Source organism: Chionomys nivalis, chromosome X (genome assembly GCF_950005125.1).
Source record: "Chionomys nivalis chromosome X, mChiNiv1.1, whole genome shotgun sequence".
Lineage (NCBI taxonomy): Eukaryota > Metazoa > Chordata > Mammalia > Rodentia > Cricetidae > Chionomys > Chionomys nivalis.
In genome coordinates this window covers 90258549-90275517 of record NC_080112.1, presented here as the reverse complement: position 1 = coordinate 90275517, position 16969 = coordinate 90258549, and the positions used below count along the sequence as shown (strand labels likewise).

The 16969-nt window shown below is 38.9% G+C and overlaps 1 protein-coding gene across 1 annotated transcript in view; it reads right to left on the bottom strand.

The window, feature by feature from the left end:
- Window positions 1–2027: 2027 nt before the first annotated feature.
- Lhfpl1 (LHFPL tetraspan subfamily member 1) overlaps window positions 2028–16969 on the bottom strand; it is a 46612-nt gene continuing 31670 nt past the window's right edge. The window contains exon 3 of the mRNA XM_057760132.1: window positions 2028–2215. Coding sequence (XP_057616115.1) covers window positions 2034–2215 — 182 coding nt within the window. The 3' untranslated portion in view covers window positions 2028–2033. The remainder of the gene's footprint in view (window positions 2216–16969) is intronic.

Here is a 16969-nt window from a genome sequence, read left to right as displayed (position 1 = left end):
TCTTAAATTAATTTAGATTTGGAAGCATTTTGAAGTATAAAGTCTCAATCTATATCTTTCTAGTATTCACCCCCTTTCCATTCTTATTCCCAATGTATTCATTTTGCACCTAGATTATGTAATCTTTTCTATCCTCTCCCCATCTTCTTTAATTCTTTGCTGTAGACTTTGAAGAACACAAATGCACTCATGTCATGTACTCTTCATTGGCCATCCATCCTTTAGGTTAAAATTCAAACTCATTACTTTGGGCTGCAGAGAATCTGACTATTGTTCCCTAACAGTGTTGTCTTCATCCATTTGTTTTCAAGCTTGGCTTCCATCCTCACTCTGTCCCTGTACTTTTGCTCCTGTGCGCTTCTTACCTTTGATGATTAGCTCCAGCTCTTCATCTTTCAAACCCATTTTAGTTATCACTTTTTTAAAAAACCAAAACTTTTCTGCGATTCCTTAAGTCACCAATTGTGTTTTGTGACTGTTCTGTGATCCTTTAGCCCCTCTTCACCCACCTTCAATTTCCTAGCACTTAACACATTGGCAATTATTTACTGACATGCCTGTTGATAACTCCTCACTATTCATTTTAGGCTGAGAAACTGTTTGCATCACTTAAGCCTAGTGCTTGGAACAGAATGATGAATGTTTAAGAAATGTTTCCCAAATGAAGGACTAAACAAGTTAATTATGAGTGATTATGAATGAAATATATGAATTCAGTTGCATACATGAGGCAAGTATAAGAACTCTGACTCTTTATGGGATGGTCTACAATTAATCAAGCCAGCTTTGTTGGGTTTTCCCCCTCTAGGTGGACAAAATTCATGATAGAACATTTAGGAATAGAAACAGATGAGCTGGCTTGCTGCATTACAGTCCTTCTCTAGTCCCTAAAACTAGAGTTATGGAATAATAGCACTGGACTTAATTAGCTGAGGGAAGGGGTGAGGCTAATTTCTCCCAGGGAGAAACCAAAATCTACACCATCTATCCGCCTTGATCACAGATGGGATAGAAGTCAGGCCTAAAAATACTTCAGCCCTAGGTGACATCATGGCTGTATGCTTTCAGATCTAACTCACCCCAGATGGAAGTGAGAAGATTTGAAGAGCAGTCTTTATAGCAGACAAGGAAACTTATATCACACTACAGATGATTACTAAGACAAATGTTATTGCAGACTTCCGAGTCACATAATAAACTCAGATAAATTTTTCAAGTAGAATATAACAAAGAACATCCTTGCCTTCATCACTGGGATTGTGTGTTTATTGAACACCTCACAAACGTTAGACTTTACTCAAAATATTCAATGGGCAACATTTCTTTATCTAGAAGGGGTTGGGGAGCAATTGTAATATTTTGATACCAAATGCCCAGAAAGAGTAGAAAATTAAGTCCTCTGAATATTCAAAAGCATAATGTGGAAGGTGCCCCAGATTATATGCAAACATGATTAATGTTGTCCCCCACTGGAAGTTACCCTTTCACCAAACTTCCCCATGCTTGAGAGAGAAAAATGGGACGAAGCATAGCCCTAAGAAAGTCACAAATGATTTGCATATTGATACTCAAGATATGTTTGTGGGCAACAATAAATATTAGAGGGAGAACCATGGAAATGAATGTATGGAAATCAGCTTAGTCCATCTCCTAGTACCTCTGAGTAAAACTGCTCCTGAAATCTCTATGAGGTTTAAAGTTAATGTGAAGTGTTACAGAACTCTGAGGGGTTTCCTACTTATACAGTTAACCTCCAAGTGAGAATCGTATTTTGTATAAAGGTCTCAGTGGGACTTGGGTGGTCAGTGGAAACTCTGTCCAACTAGTATTTGAGAGCATCATTGTGCCAGATAAATTGTATAAATAGGTAAGGACTTAGAGCTTTATGGTGACGTGAAAATGAATGACAAGTGGTTACAAAGCATGCAAGCACTAGGCTACACTACCAGTAGGTGGCTGCCTTAGCATAGTACCTCTTTTCAAGGCTTGTTTCCCTCCCATTCCCACCCTCTACAGATGATCTTCGTCAAGGCTTAAGGTTTGAGGCAGTGATCAAGCTCCATGGCGTAAGAATTGGTATTCCTCATGATACTCTCCACCAACATGACTGGCTTGGGATTTCTTCCAGCAAAACAAGAGAGCCAGGTACAGATCAGCATGGCTGCAGCAGCTCCGCCCCCAGCACAGTAATAGGCCCAGCCAAGTCTACAGGTTCCTGTGGAAAGAGTGATAGAGGTATAAATGTTGATTTGTCTTTTCCTATATCCTTTTTGGCAGTAAACTGTAAACATAACCTTTAAAAGTATATTTAAATTAAAATATAATTATGCTATAAAGATGTGCATTGGTACAGATTTTGGTTTATTGATACAAATTTAAGGTCAATTTTATTATACTATGTATATGTATTTCTGATCTTGATTAAGGTATTGTATTTGTCCAGCTCATTTGTAAATGTAATGTATAATTAAGAATTATAGGTTATTAGATAATCGTCTATAATAGTCAGGCTTGTAGTCATGTTAGTTAGATTTTCTAGATGTACAGAGATATATTTCAGCTGGATAGGCATTCTTCAAACCTTTCAAAGACTACAGAATACAGCATTTAAAATGTTTAAGAATTTATGACTTTTCATGACAATGAGACACATCTGTTCCTGGCTGCACCAATCTACTTCAAGAGGAAGACAGGCATCGAAACGGCTCCTTATGGGGATGGTTAGTCATTTGGGCATGAAACTGCGCTTGTTTGGACTGCTTGATGAACAGGACATGCAGGACCCACAGAAAAATGACTGCTTAACTTGCCTAAAAATGATACTGTCCTTTGGGGTTCCTGCTTCATCAAAGAGTCTGCTAGACATTCTGCAGGACACAGAAAAAAATTACTAAAAACTGCCAATATAGGTGGAACTGTCTTTATAATTTCCTGCTTCATGGAAAAGTCTGCTGGATACTATGGCCCTGTAGGCTGAAGATAGATGCCCCCAATGCTAGAGAAGAACTTAGGGTCGCAGTCCAGGCAGTAAGATGTCACTGTCAATTTAAGATATTTGGAAGTTGCTTACAATGCACTTTCTATTTACTTAAGTAATATTATATCCTTCTGGAGTCTTTGATGGAGTTGAAGAATTTATAGTTATAGTTTTCTTTAGTTATAATAAAAGATAAAATATATATAACTATAATTCTTGTTTGATAACTGTTTTATGTAATTTTACTATGTTAAAGTTACAACCTTCCTTTTCTTTTTAAACAGAAAAAACGAGGTGATGTGGGATTTCCCTCTGTATGCTGTGATTACCATTAATGAATAAATAAACTGCTTTGGACATATATCAGGGCAGAACTTAGCTAGGCAGGGAAGCTAAACTGAATGTTGGGAGAAAGAAAGGCAGAGTCTGACAGAAGCCATATAGCCCTGCTGGAGCCAGACAAAACTTTAGCCAGTAAGCCACAGCCATGTGGCGATACACAGATTCATAGAAATGGGTTAAATTAATATGTAAGAGTTATCAAGTAAGAAGCTAGAGCTAATAGACCAAGCAGTGATTTAATTAATACAATTTTCTATGTGGTTATTTTAGGTATGAGCTGCCAAGCAGCCGGGAATAAAACAAGCCGCCTCCTACAACATAATTATATAATTTTCCTCTATTACCTATTATCTTTCCTTTCTCCCAAGCTCTACTTGTCTCTTCCCTAGCTTCTACCCATGTGTGTGTACGTATGTGTGTGTGTACATGCACATGTACGTGTGTGCACATGTACGTGCGTGCACATGCACGTGCATGTATGTGTGTCTGTGTACATGATTTCAGGACTGACCACTTGAAATTGGATAACAAACTAGGGGATTCCTCCATGGGAGAAGACTATTTCTCCTCTACTCTCAACACCCCTTAGTTCTCTGTAGGACTTTATCTACGAGTGGGGCCCCATGAGTTTTTCTCCTTATAAAAGTATATTCTTGACACCTCTTCTTTGAGATGTGATGGTTAAAGTAAGGAAAGAAAATAGATATGAAAGCTAAGTTTTCTCTTTCCTCCTTCCCTCCTTTATTGTTTGCTGGTCCATGTTTTAGCAAGACCTTATAAAACCATATTTTCTATTAGAGTAGGAACCGGGGAATGGTGCAGGTGGTGACACTGTAACAATAATAACTGCAATGATGACAGGAGAAAGCTAATAAAATATCAAACAGTATACTAAGTTCTTTACACATAGACTTCGTTGATCATCACAACAACCTCCTGACCCAGATACTCTTGTTATCTTATAAATGATGTGACAGACACGGTACATGCTGTGAACACTTACACAGCTAGAAAGCGGTAGAGTTGGACTACAGACCATGCTTAAAGATGTTTCACAAGCACTTCATTTTTAACCAAAGAGATATATTACTGTACATCTGCTTCTCCAAAAGATCCTTGTCCTGAATCAACAGGAGCGGAGACTGCTGAAATCAAGTCCCTTACTTCTTACTATATGTCGCTATTTTAACCTGACCTCTCAGTACTTATTAGAAAGTATACATTGTAATCAAAGTTAAGTTTTAAATGGAGTAGTTTCCATTTGAAAGGTAAGAAAAAAGTGCCACATGCTTAAACACCTCCTTCCATTTTATAAAAGTAGGTCACCTTGTTTGACAGATCTATGCTTTTAGTAAAAATCCTTCAGGAAATATTAACTCCTAGAGAAAGAGCTATTATTTAATGAGTTATTAGAATAACGAACTGCTAAATTGAAGTGTTTGAGCTAGTAGGATTCTAGAAATGGTGATAGGTGCCTAACTATATAAATTTGGTCCTGAGAAGAGAAATAGGCAGTGATCTTTCTCTATCCTACAGTCTTGCAGAAAGCTAATTGGCATCAAAGATACCAATACTAATGTTTATAAAAACTTTCATTTTCAAATCTCCTACATTTGAACATATATCAATTAGTTTTGTTCACATGGTACTCAGTAAACCTTAAATTTCACATCAAAATTGCTGATGTGTCATGGAAAGATTCAGATGGGTTCAAGTTATGATGCTTTGCTTTTCCATTTTTTGCCTTCTAGTTTATACCAAATGCCCCACCTCAGTTGTCTATACACTACTAAGTCATTGTTTGTACTGGCTAGTTTTGTGCCAACTTGACACAAACTAGACTCATCATAGAGGAAGAAGACTCAACTGAAGAAATGCCTTCATGAGATTCCGTTATAATGCTTTTTCTCAATTGTTGATCAATGGCAGATGGCCCAGTCTATGGTGTGTGGTGCTACCTCTAGGCTGCTGGTCCTGGGTTCTATAAGAAAGCAGTCTGAGCAAGCCATGGAAAACAATTCAGTAAGCATCACTTCTCCATGGCATCTGCATCAACTCCTGCTCCAGGTTCCAGCCCTGTTTGAGTTTCTGTCCTGAATTCCTTCTATGATGAACAGAGGTATGGAAATATACTCCTAATAAACCCTTTCTTCCCAAAATTGCTTTTTGGTCATGGTGTTCCATCACCGCAAAAGAAACCCTAACTAAGAGAGCACTCATGCTATCTCTCCTGAGAAAAATACCACCTTCTATCCTCTTGTTCACTGATTCATATCTTACACAGAATACTGCTCAGGACTTGGCACCTACTGGAAACAAGTCATCCCAACCAATAAAGATCCAGGAATCCATCTGAGCATCTCATATGTGACTACTGCTGTTGGAGAAAATATTGGGAAGAAACTTTACATTCCACATAGTTTGTAATCTGTTAGTTCCTCCCTTCACAGTAAAGGGGACTTTGATACATTTTTGTTGATGATTTCAGTGTTTTGACCATAGTGGATATAATTTCACAATGTCAGATCTACTCTGGCAGTATTTTGAATCTTGGTGTACTTTCACTTTCACACATCAACGCAAAACACTCTCATCTAAATTTTCAACTGAGTTTGAAAACCCAAAGTAATAATCTATTGATGTCTCGAATGTCCCATGGCCCTTTGACTATAAAAAATATGCATATTATGTTTCCTCTGCCTAAAATACTTCCTTCTTGTGAATCTGTGTGTATACATACACTTCCCATCACAATCCCTGTATATCATTGTTCTGTGATTCATATGTAAATTAATTACTTCCTAGGAATTTCTTCCTGAACTACCTAAGTCAAATTCTCTCACAAGAGGATGTCAAACTACCACCGTTCCTTTCTTTTGTCCTTGAATAGCCGCTTCCTTATCTCCTGTCCTGACTTGTGCCAAACGTCAGTCATTCCAAGGAATGTCAGTCATTCCTAGGTCTATTTTGCCAATAGACCTAGGCAACAGAAAGTAAACAGAAGTTTCTCTGTCCCACTCGGTCTTATAGCTGTTTCTAAATAATCACTTGGAGGCTAACACTAACTATTAATGCTTGAGCAAAAGCTCAGGCATATTACTGGCTAACACCTACACTTAAATTAGCCCATATTTATATCTATATTTATATTTTTGCCATGTGTCTCGTGGCTTGTTACCTCATCTTCTACACTTCCGGCTTGTTTGGTGACTGGCTAGTCAGTATCTCTCTCAACTCTGCTCCCTGTCATCTGAGTTCTCAGTTTGATTGTTCGCCTAACCTTACCCTGTCTGGCTATTGATCAAAGAGCTTTTATTATTAATCAATGAGAGGAATACATATTCACCGTGTACAGAAAGATTATCTGTTAGCAATGGAACTTTTCCTAAACTCCTGTGGCCCAAGGCAAAATAATAATGAAAATTAGGTTACCAACGCTATCAGAGAGAAGAGAGAGAATTTTTAAACACTTTTTAAATTGCTATTTTAAATTATATATGGTGGTTTGAATGACATGGCCACCATATGCTCATATATTTCAATGCTTTGTCTATAGATGGTAGAACTGTTTGGGAAGGATTGGGATGCAAATATTTACATACAAAATAATTGTTTTTATTATATTTTCATACATACATATCATTATACTTTGTTCCAATTTGTACACATACCCCATTACCCTCCTCAATGCTCCCTGTCTTGATAGGACATAGTTTTAATAGAGATGACTCCTTAGATAAAAGAATGCATCTAATTCCAAAGTGGTTTCAACATGATAAAAAAAATGGTATAGTGTGGGTAGAGTATATGGCAGTCTATTTTGAAGTAATTCACAAGTATTTCTATATTGTTTCTTACCTTAGTTTTCCATAGATATGAGAGGGTAGTTTTTCCCAATTCTTCTATACATTCTAAATAAACGCTTGAGAAATTACATTAAAAATGGAGTTGGAAACCTTATTCTGCAATCATTATATTTACATAAATTATTCTAACCATTTTACAGACTAGAATATAAGGCTTAGAAATAAACAAAAGGCTTAGGAATTGTCCTAAATTCCTAAGGCAGAGGCAGGAATTTAGACTAAAACTCTAACCCTCAGTCTCATATGTTCTCTTATGTTTTTCTTAGCCTTACTCTTAATCTCCCACAAGGTTACCTCTTATGACTTGATTAGCTCTAAAGAGCAAACCCTGGAATCAACTTACAAAATACTCCTAGTGAACCTCTCTTCTTGTTTCACCAATTAAAACATGCTAACATTGCAGACTAGGCACGAGCCATTGCTGAGATGGAGCCATCCCTGAGGTGTACCCTTTGCTAAGCAACTTCGTGCCCCTCAGCTTTGCCTTATCTAGCATAGAAAGGGCATCACACTTCCATTTCTTCTCTCTTCTACCAGGTCATCCCCTCATTAGAGCAGCAGGAATATTTTATTAGGTAAATGCACTCTGGGACCAGAAAAAGATTTGTTGCTTTAGATGAAAAGAATATATGCATAGCATGACCTTACCCCAAAGCCCTAATCAGGAAGCAAACGGCCAGTGTGAACAGCTCCACCAGGTAAAGAGATGTCAATAAAGTCCTAGTAGGCCTTTCAAAGGGAAGAAGCAATTACCACTGTGTGAGAAGCCAATGCCAATGTACCCTGTAGCCATCCCAAGTGCATTCTGAATTTCCTCTCGCAAACACCCTCCTTAAGACACTAAGTCCCAGGCTTCTGATGTACAGGAAACTAAAGAGAAACAAAAGACATAGTGCTTTCATCCCATACCCTCCTCACAGCCCTGCATGGTTTCTACTTGAGGGAACAGAGGAGCTGTAAATCTGGTATTACCAAAAGAAAACAAGCAAAAATATATATTTTTTAGAAATATTATTCCACTTTAATAATCACTATCAGTCACTCCAGCAAGTGCTTGGACAATGATAGAAGAGTCTGACATGGAAAGATGAATAAACAGGGAGCAATAGCAATGTGATGCCACTCTTCACTTCTAACCACTTCTAAGGAAGTCCACCAGACTGTCGTCAACTCCTCAACCATATTATCAGATGTAATGACTGTTGGTACTCACAGTCTGTTCACAAATATTTACCTACTAGCAACTATGTATCAACTTTTTAAAGACATGATCTCTCTTTGTTGCCCATACTGGATCCAAACCCTTTTTTTTTTTTTTTTGGATTTTTGAAACAGGGTTTCTCTGTAGCTTTTGGTTCCTGTCCTGGAACTAGCTCTTCTAGACCAGGCTGGCCTCGAACTCACAGAGATCTGGCTGCCTCTGCCTCCCGAGTGCTGGGATTAAAGGCGTGCACCACCACTGCTCGCCTCAAACTTGCAATCTTCATAGGAATACACTATCAGCCCTAGATAGAACCCAATATTGGGAGTACTGCAATTTCACTTGATTCTCACAGCTCTCATATTTATCTTTGTTCAAGTGAGTTTCAGGAAGGCAATGACTTGGCCAACTTAAAAGTTTCAGAGGCATGGTGTTAAGGCCAGAGCTGATTTAAAATTCCACAGATGCCTTCCAGTTATATCAAGAGAAAAAAAGTTAGGCAATACAAATTACTATTATCTAAATTTTATAGGAAGGAACAATCAATCATGTCACTCTTTTTGGGCCCCAGTACCACACGCCTTGTGTTGCGGTGTGTGTCTGTTTGTTTCTCTCTCTCTCTCTCTCTCTCTCTCTCTCTCTCTCTGTGTGTGTGTGTGTGTGTGTGTGTGCGCGCATGCGCGTGCAAACACAAAAGTGAGAGTTGAGGCCAGAAGTCAACATAGATGTCTTCCTCAATCATTTGCCATTGAACCTGGAATTCAACAGTTTGGAAAGATCTAGAGATCCTTCTGTTAATATCTGCTCCATCTAGTGGGAAATAAGAACTTTAGGCAGAGAAAACAAGGTTACATGAGGTAAAACAATATGATGTGTTTAGAAGTAATTTTACCACTCAGACATAAGGTAAAATTGCAAATAATATTCAGTTATAGATTAAACAGGAGTGGGTGGGTGTGGTCCCCAAATTATGGTGCTATTTTGAAGAATGTGACATCTTTTAGAGGTCTGCCTGGCCAAATTATCATTAATGGCAGGATTTTGAAGGTTCTCACACCTGGTTCCTGCTTGTTCTGCTTGATTTCTAGTCTTGGACAGTTTAATAGTTGGCATAGGCATAGCAACTGTACTTTCCCAACATGAGGGACCAAATCTGTGAGCCAAAATAGACATCTATTCCCTTAACTTGTTTCTGTATTGTATCTTGGTTACAGCAAGGCAAAGTAACTAATATGATAAGATAAATCTACATTAGAAGAGAAGATAGCTCTTATCCTTTCTCACAAGTATTGTGAAACAATGAACTATTTTGTTGTCATTGGTGGTAGTGGTGTTATTTTTTTTTAACCAAGAGGTGTGGGAAGTCCTTCTGTATATGTGTTGTTTTCATTGGTTAATGAATAAAGAAGCTGTTTCGGCCAATGGCTTAGCAGAATAATGATAGGCAGGGAAAACTAAACCGAATGCTGAAAACTAAACTGAATGCTGGGAGAAAGAAGGCAGAGTCAAGGAGATGCCATGGAGCCACCAGAGGGAAAGATGTGAGGTGTCAACTGGAACCATGCTGGTAGGCCACATCCTTGTGGTAAAATATAAAATAATAGAAATGGGTTAACCAATAAGAAGCTAGAGCTAATAGGCCAAGCAGTGATTTAAATAATATAGTTTCTGTGTGATCATATCGAGAGTCTAGGTGACCAGGAAATGAACAAGCAGCCTTCCTACAGCAACAAAGGGGTGATTTGAAAGAACAAGCTTTGTCAATGATATTTATATTTATATTTTAGGGTGAACAATTTTTTTGTTTAGAGTGGGAATGTTTAGAGAGTGGTTATTCTAATAATTGTACCTCTATGGCTTCTGTCTATTAGTTGTACAGAATAACTTTTGACTTACCCTACTACAGTTTCAAAATTAAATATATCTGTATAGATTTACATATATTTGTACATACATATACAGAAATACATTTACATATATATCTGTAAATATACATTTGTATACACACATATATTTACAGTTATAAGTAGGGGAAAAGAGTGTTCCTTTCCATTGAGATCCATTATGTTAAAAGCATAGTTTGGGAACCTTAAACTTCTATGGAAAAGATTTAAGTGTGTGGTGACTTCAGAAGAGAATAACCACTAACCTACACAGTCAAGCACACTGTACACACATATCTAACAATACACAAATCCATTTTCTGCGACAAAAATGGTCTAACCATGGACTTCCCGCAGGACAGGGAATTTGGACTGCTCTTCATTACCTTGAGGGAGGGGGATTGGAGTGGGGGAAGGAGGAGAGGAGTGGGGAGAGGGGGAGGGGGATGGGGGGAGGGGGCGATGTGTGGGAGGAGGGGGAGGGAAATGGGGAGGAGACATAAATTTTAATTTAAAAAGAATAAAATAATAATAATAATAAAATGGTCTAACCAAAGTATTGTTATCAAGTCTGAAGAACCTTCACCTAGGTAAACAGCAGATGTTTACTATTTAAGTTTTCTTCAAAATGTATCTTGATATGTCAGGAGTTAGCCCAACAAGAGATGTTCTCGGTTCTGAATGGCTATGTGTCACTCCTTCTTGACTTAGGAAGTAACTGAGCAAAAAGGAAGTCTGGGAAACATCAAGTAAAGAAATTTCTAAAGGTATTTAGGGAAAAAATACCAATTTCCTTGGAGCTTGGAGACTGTAGAGTTAGGAAAATACCTCTTAAATTTACAGGTTTAAACTCTCCATTAAGACGGGGAAATGAAGAAGCTCCCCAAAGGTAGAACACTGGAACCAGATCTGTTCTTAAAATCTCTTGAGAAGTAGTACTGTTCCTTATAAGTAAGTTCCAGTAAGAACATTTAAAATTCCTTGTCCTTGAATCAAATGTGCTGCTTCTGAACCTCTGTTCTATACTTGTTCCAGGGCCTGTATCCTCAGAAGGCAACTCCAGTGAGTCGGCATCACACCTAGAGATTTCCGGCACATCAGTACATGGGTGTCTGTGAAGAGGAAGCTTGGGTGACAGGACAGGGGAAGAGAATCGACTCTTACTGCAAATGAGATTTATGCAAAATTTCTGGATGAGCACTAAGATAAGTCTGTTCCTTTCTGTGTGCTCCTGCATCCGTTCTAACACCCTTTCTGAGTCATTATATTCCAGTGTTGAATTTGCTGTGACAGAATCTCTCATAAAAGTTATTAAATCATCACTCAGCAGTGGGCCTGACATCTAAATCAAGACATGTTGCTTTTATTCCAAGTCGCAAATCAATTTGAATTGGAGTTTGTGACTGTTTCCTTTGATTCAGCATTAAGTTGTTTCTGTCTACTGTGAATGGATGGGAGGGAGGCAGTGAGTGCCACTTAAACTGGTCATCCTCTGTAAAGCCCATGTCCTATGCTCTTTAGGAGAATGATGCCTGACAGTAGCCACAGAATTGTGATGAGCCCCTCAGAGAAGTTAGCCCCAAACTAATGCTTGTATTGTGGATTAGCAATGGATACTGTGGGTTAGTGGTGGGTACTGTGGATTAGCAGTGGGTACTGTGGATTAGCAGGGTACTGTGGATTAACTGTAGGTACTATAGATTACCAGTGGGTACTGTGGATTAGCAGTGGGTGCTGTGGATTAGCAGTGGGTACTGTAGATTAACAGTGAGTATTGTGGAATAGAAGTGGGTATTGTGGACTAGTCGTGTGGGAATCAGACTTTATAATAAGAACAAGACAGAGTGTGAGAAAAAGTCTACTCCTTTAAAGGGCCAAATTCAGAATGTCAATTTAGTATTAAAAATAATTCTCCAGAACTTGCTCAAAGAAAAATGTCTTTAGAGGGAGAAGGGAAGTATGATGATGGTTACAGACATACAAATTGAGCAAGGTAAGTCTGTCTTTTGAGTTCTCTGTGTCTTCTCTTGAAGAAAATTATCTGGTGCTATTTCAAGTCTCTGGAAGTCTGGAGGAATAGCTGCAGAAGCAGGAATGTTGCAGGTACATATTAACTAAATTGTACAAACTGACTAGGGCTATGAGGTAGACAAAACTTTTAGCTGGATAAAAGTTTGACTAGGTCTAAGTGTTACTAAGAGTCAAGCTCTGAGCATGACTACTACAGGGAAAACCATGATGGTGCCCAAACATTAGAGGTAAGGTATCCCAGGTATCAGTGGCCAGAAGGATAAGATTGTAATGGAGACTGGAGCTTCAGAATAGGACAAGAAGGCATAAAGCTGTGGGAAGAATGTGAATAATTTAGGAATGTACAGAGTAATCTATGTTTCTGTACAGAGGAAATCTATCTTGGTGTGGTGGCACATACCTTTAATCCCAGGAGAAGGGTAACAGAGGTAGACAGATATCTCTGAGTTAGAGGCCAACCTGGTCTACATTGAGAGTTCCAGGACAGCCAATGTTACAGAGTAAAACATTCTCTCAAAAATAAAAATGAAATAAAACAAAACAAAAAAGACAAAATCCAAACTGTAAGGATTCTTGACATTATAAGAATGAGGAAATGGTTCAGGTAGAATGCCGAGAACAAAGTTGACATCTTTTTCCCATTTAGTATGCGCAAAAGACTGGAAATGGAAGAGGTTGTGTTTTAGCTTGAGATGAACAAGAAAGTGGAAGAAAGTATAGAGTAAAAACAAATTACGTATCTCCTTTACCCTCATTTCCACTATAAAGAAGAGAGACAGATAAATAAAATTTTGTTTGTCCGCCAACTCAGGTAGCTTTACAGTGTCCCCCATGTCAAATTGGGTTGTTGATATTGATCCCAAGAAGATGCTCCCTACAAGAAGATACCTATACATCCCATGGGAATCAATGAAGTAGAAGGTGAGGAGAAGAACTTGAAAGGGATCAAAGACTAGCAAGAGACCAAAGAGGGCAGTTGAGGCAAGTAGAAGAGGGTTAGAACACCATCCATGACATGGTACAAATAAGGGAGAACTGAACTCTACACCAGACCTCTTCCTAATGTCTACATTATTTCTCCAAAGCCAATTCAGTTCAGGAAAGCTAACTGCTCTTCCCATCACCATGGCTCACCTAAATTTATGACACTTGGTCACAACCTCTCTTCCAAACTGCTATTGGTGCATAACATGAGAATGAGAAAGGCAAAGGCTTGCCATTTTCTAGTTTGCTATACTTTTGCCACAATGGCCTGACTCCTTTTTAATTAATTTATTTATTAGATTTAAAAAAATACCAATCCAAATTCCCACTCCCTCCCCTCCTCTCATATCCTCCACATACCCTCCCACCCCATCCCCATCTAGTCCTCAGAGAGGGTAAGACACATTGCTTTGTGGAAGGTCCAAAGCCCTCCCTACTATATCTCTGCTGAGCAAGGCATCCATCCAAAGAGAATAGGATCCCTAAAAGCCAGTACGTGCAATAGGGATAAATCCTGGTGCCACTACCAGTGGCCCCTCAGTCTGCCCCAGCCATGCAACTGTCAATCATAACATTCAGAGGAACTAGTTTGGTTCTGTGCTTGTTCTTTCCCAGTCCGGCTGGAGTTGGTGAGCTCCTATTAGCTGAGGTAAACTGTTTCAGTGGGTGAACACTTCATGGTCTTGACCTCTTTGCTCAGATTTTCATTCCTTCCACTCTTCAACTGGACTTTGGGAGCTCATTACAGTGCTCCGATATGGTTCGTTGCCTCTGTTTCCACACTATCCTGAGTGAGGTAACCCAGACCCAAAAAAGATGTATATGGTATGTACTCATTCTTAAGTGAATACTAGATATAAACAAAGGACACTGAGTCTATAGTTCATGATTTTAGAGAAGCTAAGTAATGAGGTGAACCCAAACAAAAACATATCTAAATCCACCTGGAAATTGAAAACAGACAAGATCACCTGACTCTTATGGCAACAGAAGCTGTGCGGTTTTGGAAGAAGACGATGGTCTCATTAGTTGCTGGATGAAGGTTCTATGGTGATATTTAAGATATTCATCAGTCTGACTACAGGGCAAGTCAAGATTGGGTCACCTCTCCTCTGCTGCTTAGGGTCTTAGCCAGTGTCATCCTTGTGGATTCCTGGGAATTTACCTAGAGCCAGGTTTCTGCTAACTCTATAATGGCTCTCTCAATCAATATATATCTATCTTTCCTTGTTCTCATCTCTATCCTTCCTCCATCTCCACCATCCCATTCCCTCAAGTTCTCCTCAACCCTCGCCCCTCCCCTCCTCTTTCCCTTCTACTCTCCATTTTCCCCCACCTCCATGCAAGTCAATAAGACAAAAAGGCAGCCTATTGAATGGGAAAAAACCTTCACCAACCCCACATCATTCAAAGAACTGATGTCCAAAATATATAAGGAACTCAAGAAATTAGACATTAAAATTCCAAATAACCCAATTTTAAATTGGGGTACTTAACTAAGCAGAGAATTCTCAACAGAAGAATCTCAATGGCCAAAAGATACTTAAGGAAATGTTCAACATCCTTAGCCTTCAGAGAAATGCAAATCAAAACAATTCTGAGATTCCATCTTACACCTGTCAAAATGGCTAAGATTAAAAACACCAATTATAGCTTATGATGGAGAGGATGGGGAGCACTCATCCATTGCTGGTGGAAATGCAAACCTGTAGAACCACTTTGGAAATCAGTATTGTGGTTTCGCAGAAAATTGGGAATCAACCTACCTCAGAATCCAGCAATACCACTTTTGGGCATATACCCAAAAGATGCTTAATCATACTACAACAGCATTTGTTCAACTATGTTCAAAGCAGCATTATTTGTAATAGCCAGAACCTGGAAACAAAATAGATGCCCCTCAACTAAAGAATAGATATAGAAAATGCAGCACATTTACACATTAGAGCACTACTCAGTGGTAAAAAAACAATGACATCTTGAATTTTGCATGCAAATGAATGGAATTAGAAAACACTATCCTGAGTGAGGTAACCCAGATCCAGAAAGATGTATATGGTATGTACTCATTCATAAGTGAATACTAGATATAAACAAAGGACACTGAGTCTATAGTTCATGATTTTAGAGAAGCTCAGTAATGAGGTGAACCCAAACAAAAGCATATCTAAATCCATCTGGAAATTGAAAACAGACAAGCTCACCTGACTCTTATGGCAACAGAAGCTGTGGGGTTTTGGAAGAAGACGGTGGTCTCATTTGTCTTATGATGGCTTTAGATTTTAGACTTTCAGGGCTTCTATAGGAAGCAACATAAGGAGATTTGTCAATGGAGCAAAAGGTAAATGAACAGAGAACTTTCTGTACTAGGTTTGAGCAAAGACAGATGAATAATCTTCAAAGAGAAAGCAAAGTCAATGAATTCAATAACAATTGCCAAACATATTACCTCTCCACACAGCCCCCAGTAAAAACACAGCCAAGCCTATGAAAACATCTCTTTACTCACACTCCAAGCTGACTATGTATGTCACCAGCAGCCCAGATTGGAGGCCCAGAACCCAGTGAATATTCCAGAATTCTGCCAAGCTCTCTTGGGAGAGGGGGAAAAAAACGCAGAAAATTTCAGTTGTTTAGGTGAGCACATTATTGTTGATAGTACTAACTTTAACCCAATCAGATCGGCTAAAGATTAAGGCATTCTGGACTCACAAACTCATCTTGATCCAACCCAGAGCTCTGAAGGGGAAAAAAGACCAGACCTGTGGCATTTGCAAAAGTGCCAAATCTTCATGAAGAAAGAAATGTCCTTGTTTGTCCGATTTCTCTCCCAGACACACATTTCAGCCAAGCAAATTGATTCCTATTGAAATCTCCCTTGCCAACCTGCATTTCCTTTTGATTTCCTATATAGTTATCAGTCTTAGCAGTTTTTGCTTTTCTTTTTCTTCAGAGGGGAGAAGCCTGCCTCAGATCAATTATCACTGTGTTTCTCTGTCTTTCTTCAAACTGACCCCCCAACTCCTTCAAAATTGCCCATATCATCATGTTGCCCTTTGTGCATCCCATTAATTATACCTAGAGTAGCTTCTTAGAATAGCTTTGGACTTCCTCCCTAAGGAGAGAAGTCAAAAACTAGCTAAGCAAATATTGGACTGCATTCATTCAGCATGAGCTCTCTAGGACACTTGGCTTCTAAGCTATTGGTCCCTCTCCTCTCATATCAGCTCAATAGCCCTCTGCTTGCAACCTCTTGGACTTTCTCAACATAAGCCAGTAACTGAAACAGAAGTTGTTAATATCTGTCAAATACTTCCACATGCCAGGCACTGTGGTAAGCTCTTTGAACAAGTTGCTCTCTCATAGGTAAGATCAAAACCAAGAAGTAGCGTGAGGAAATGGTCTAGTAATTTGGCAAGTGCTATGATGCAGAGTCATACGAGGATGCAGACAGGCAAGCGAATCCAGTTTAAAGGGGAAAAGACTTTCAAGTGAATTAAGAATTTAGTCATATCAGAAAGGGAAAAGAGACATTCTTAGGGAACAAAGTGAGAACTGCAAAATTACAACAGTGGGAAGGACCTGGTGTTTTCAGGCTAGCTAGGCAAGAGTGGAAATCCTGAGTGTGGTCCATGCAGGCCTTGTTGTGGAGTCTAGACTCCAACCTGAAAGTAATGTGGAAGAC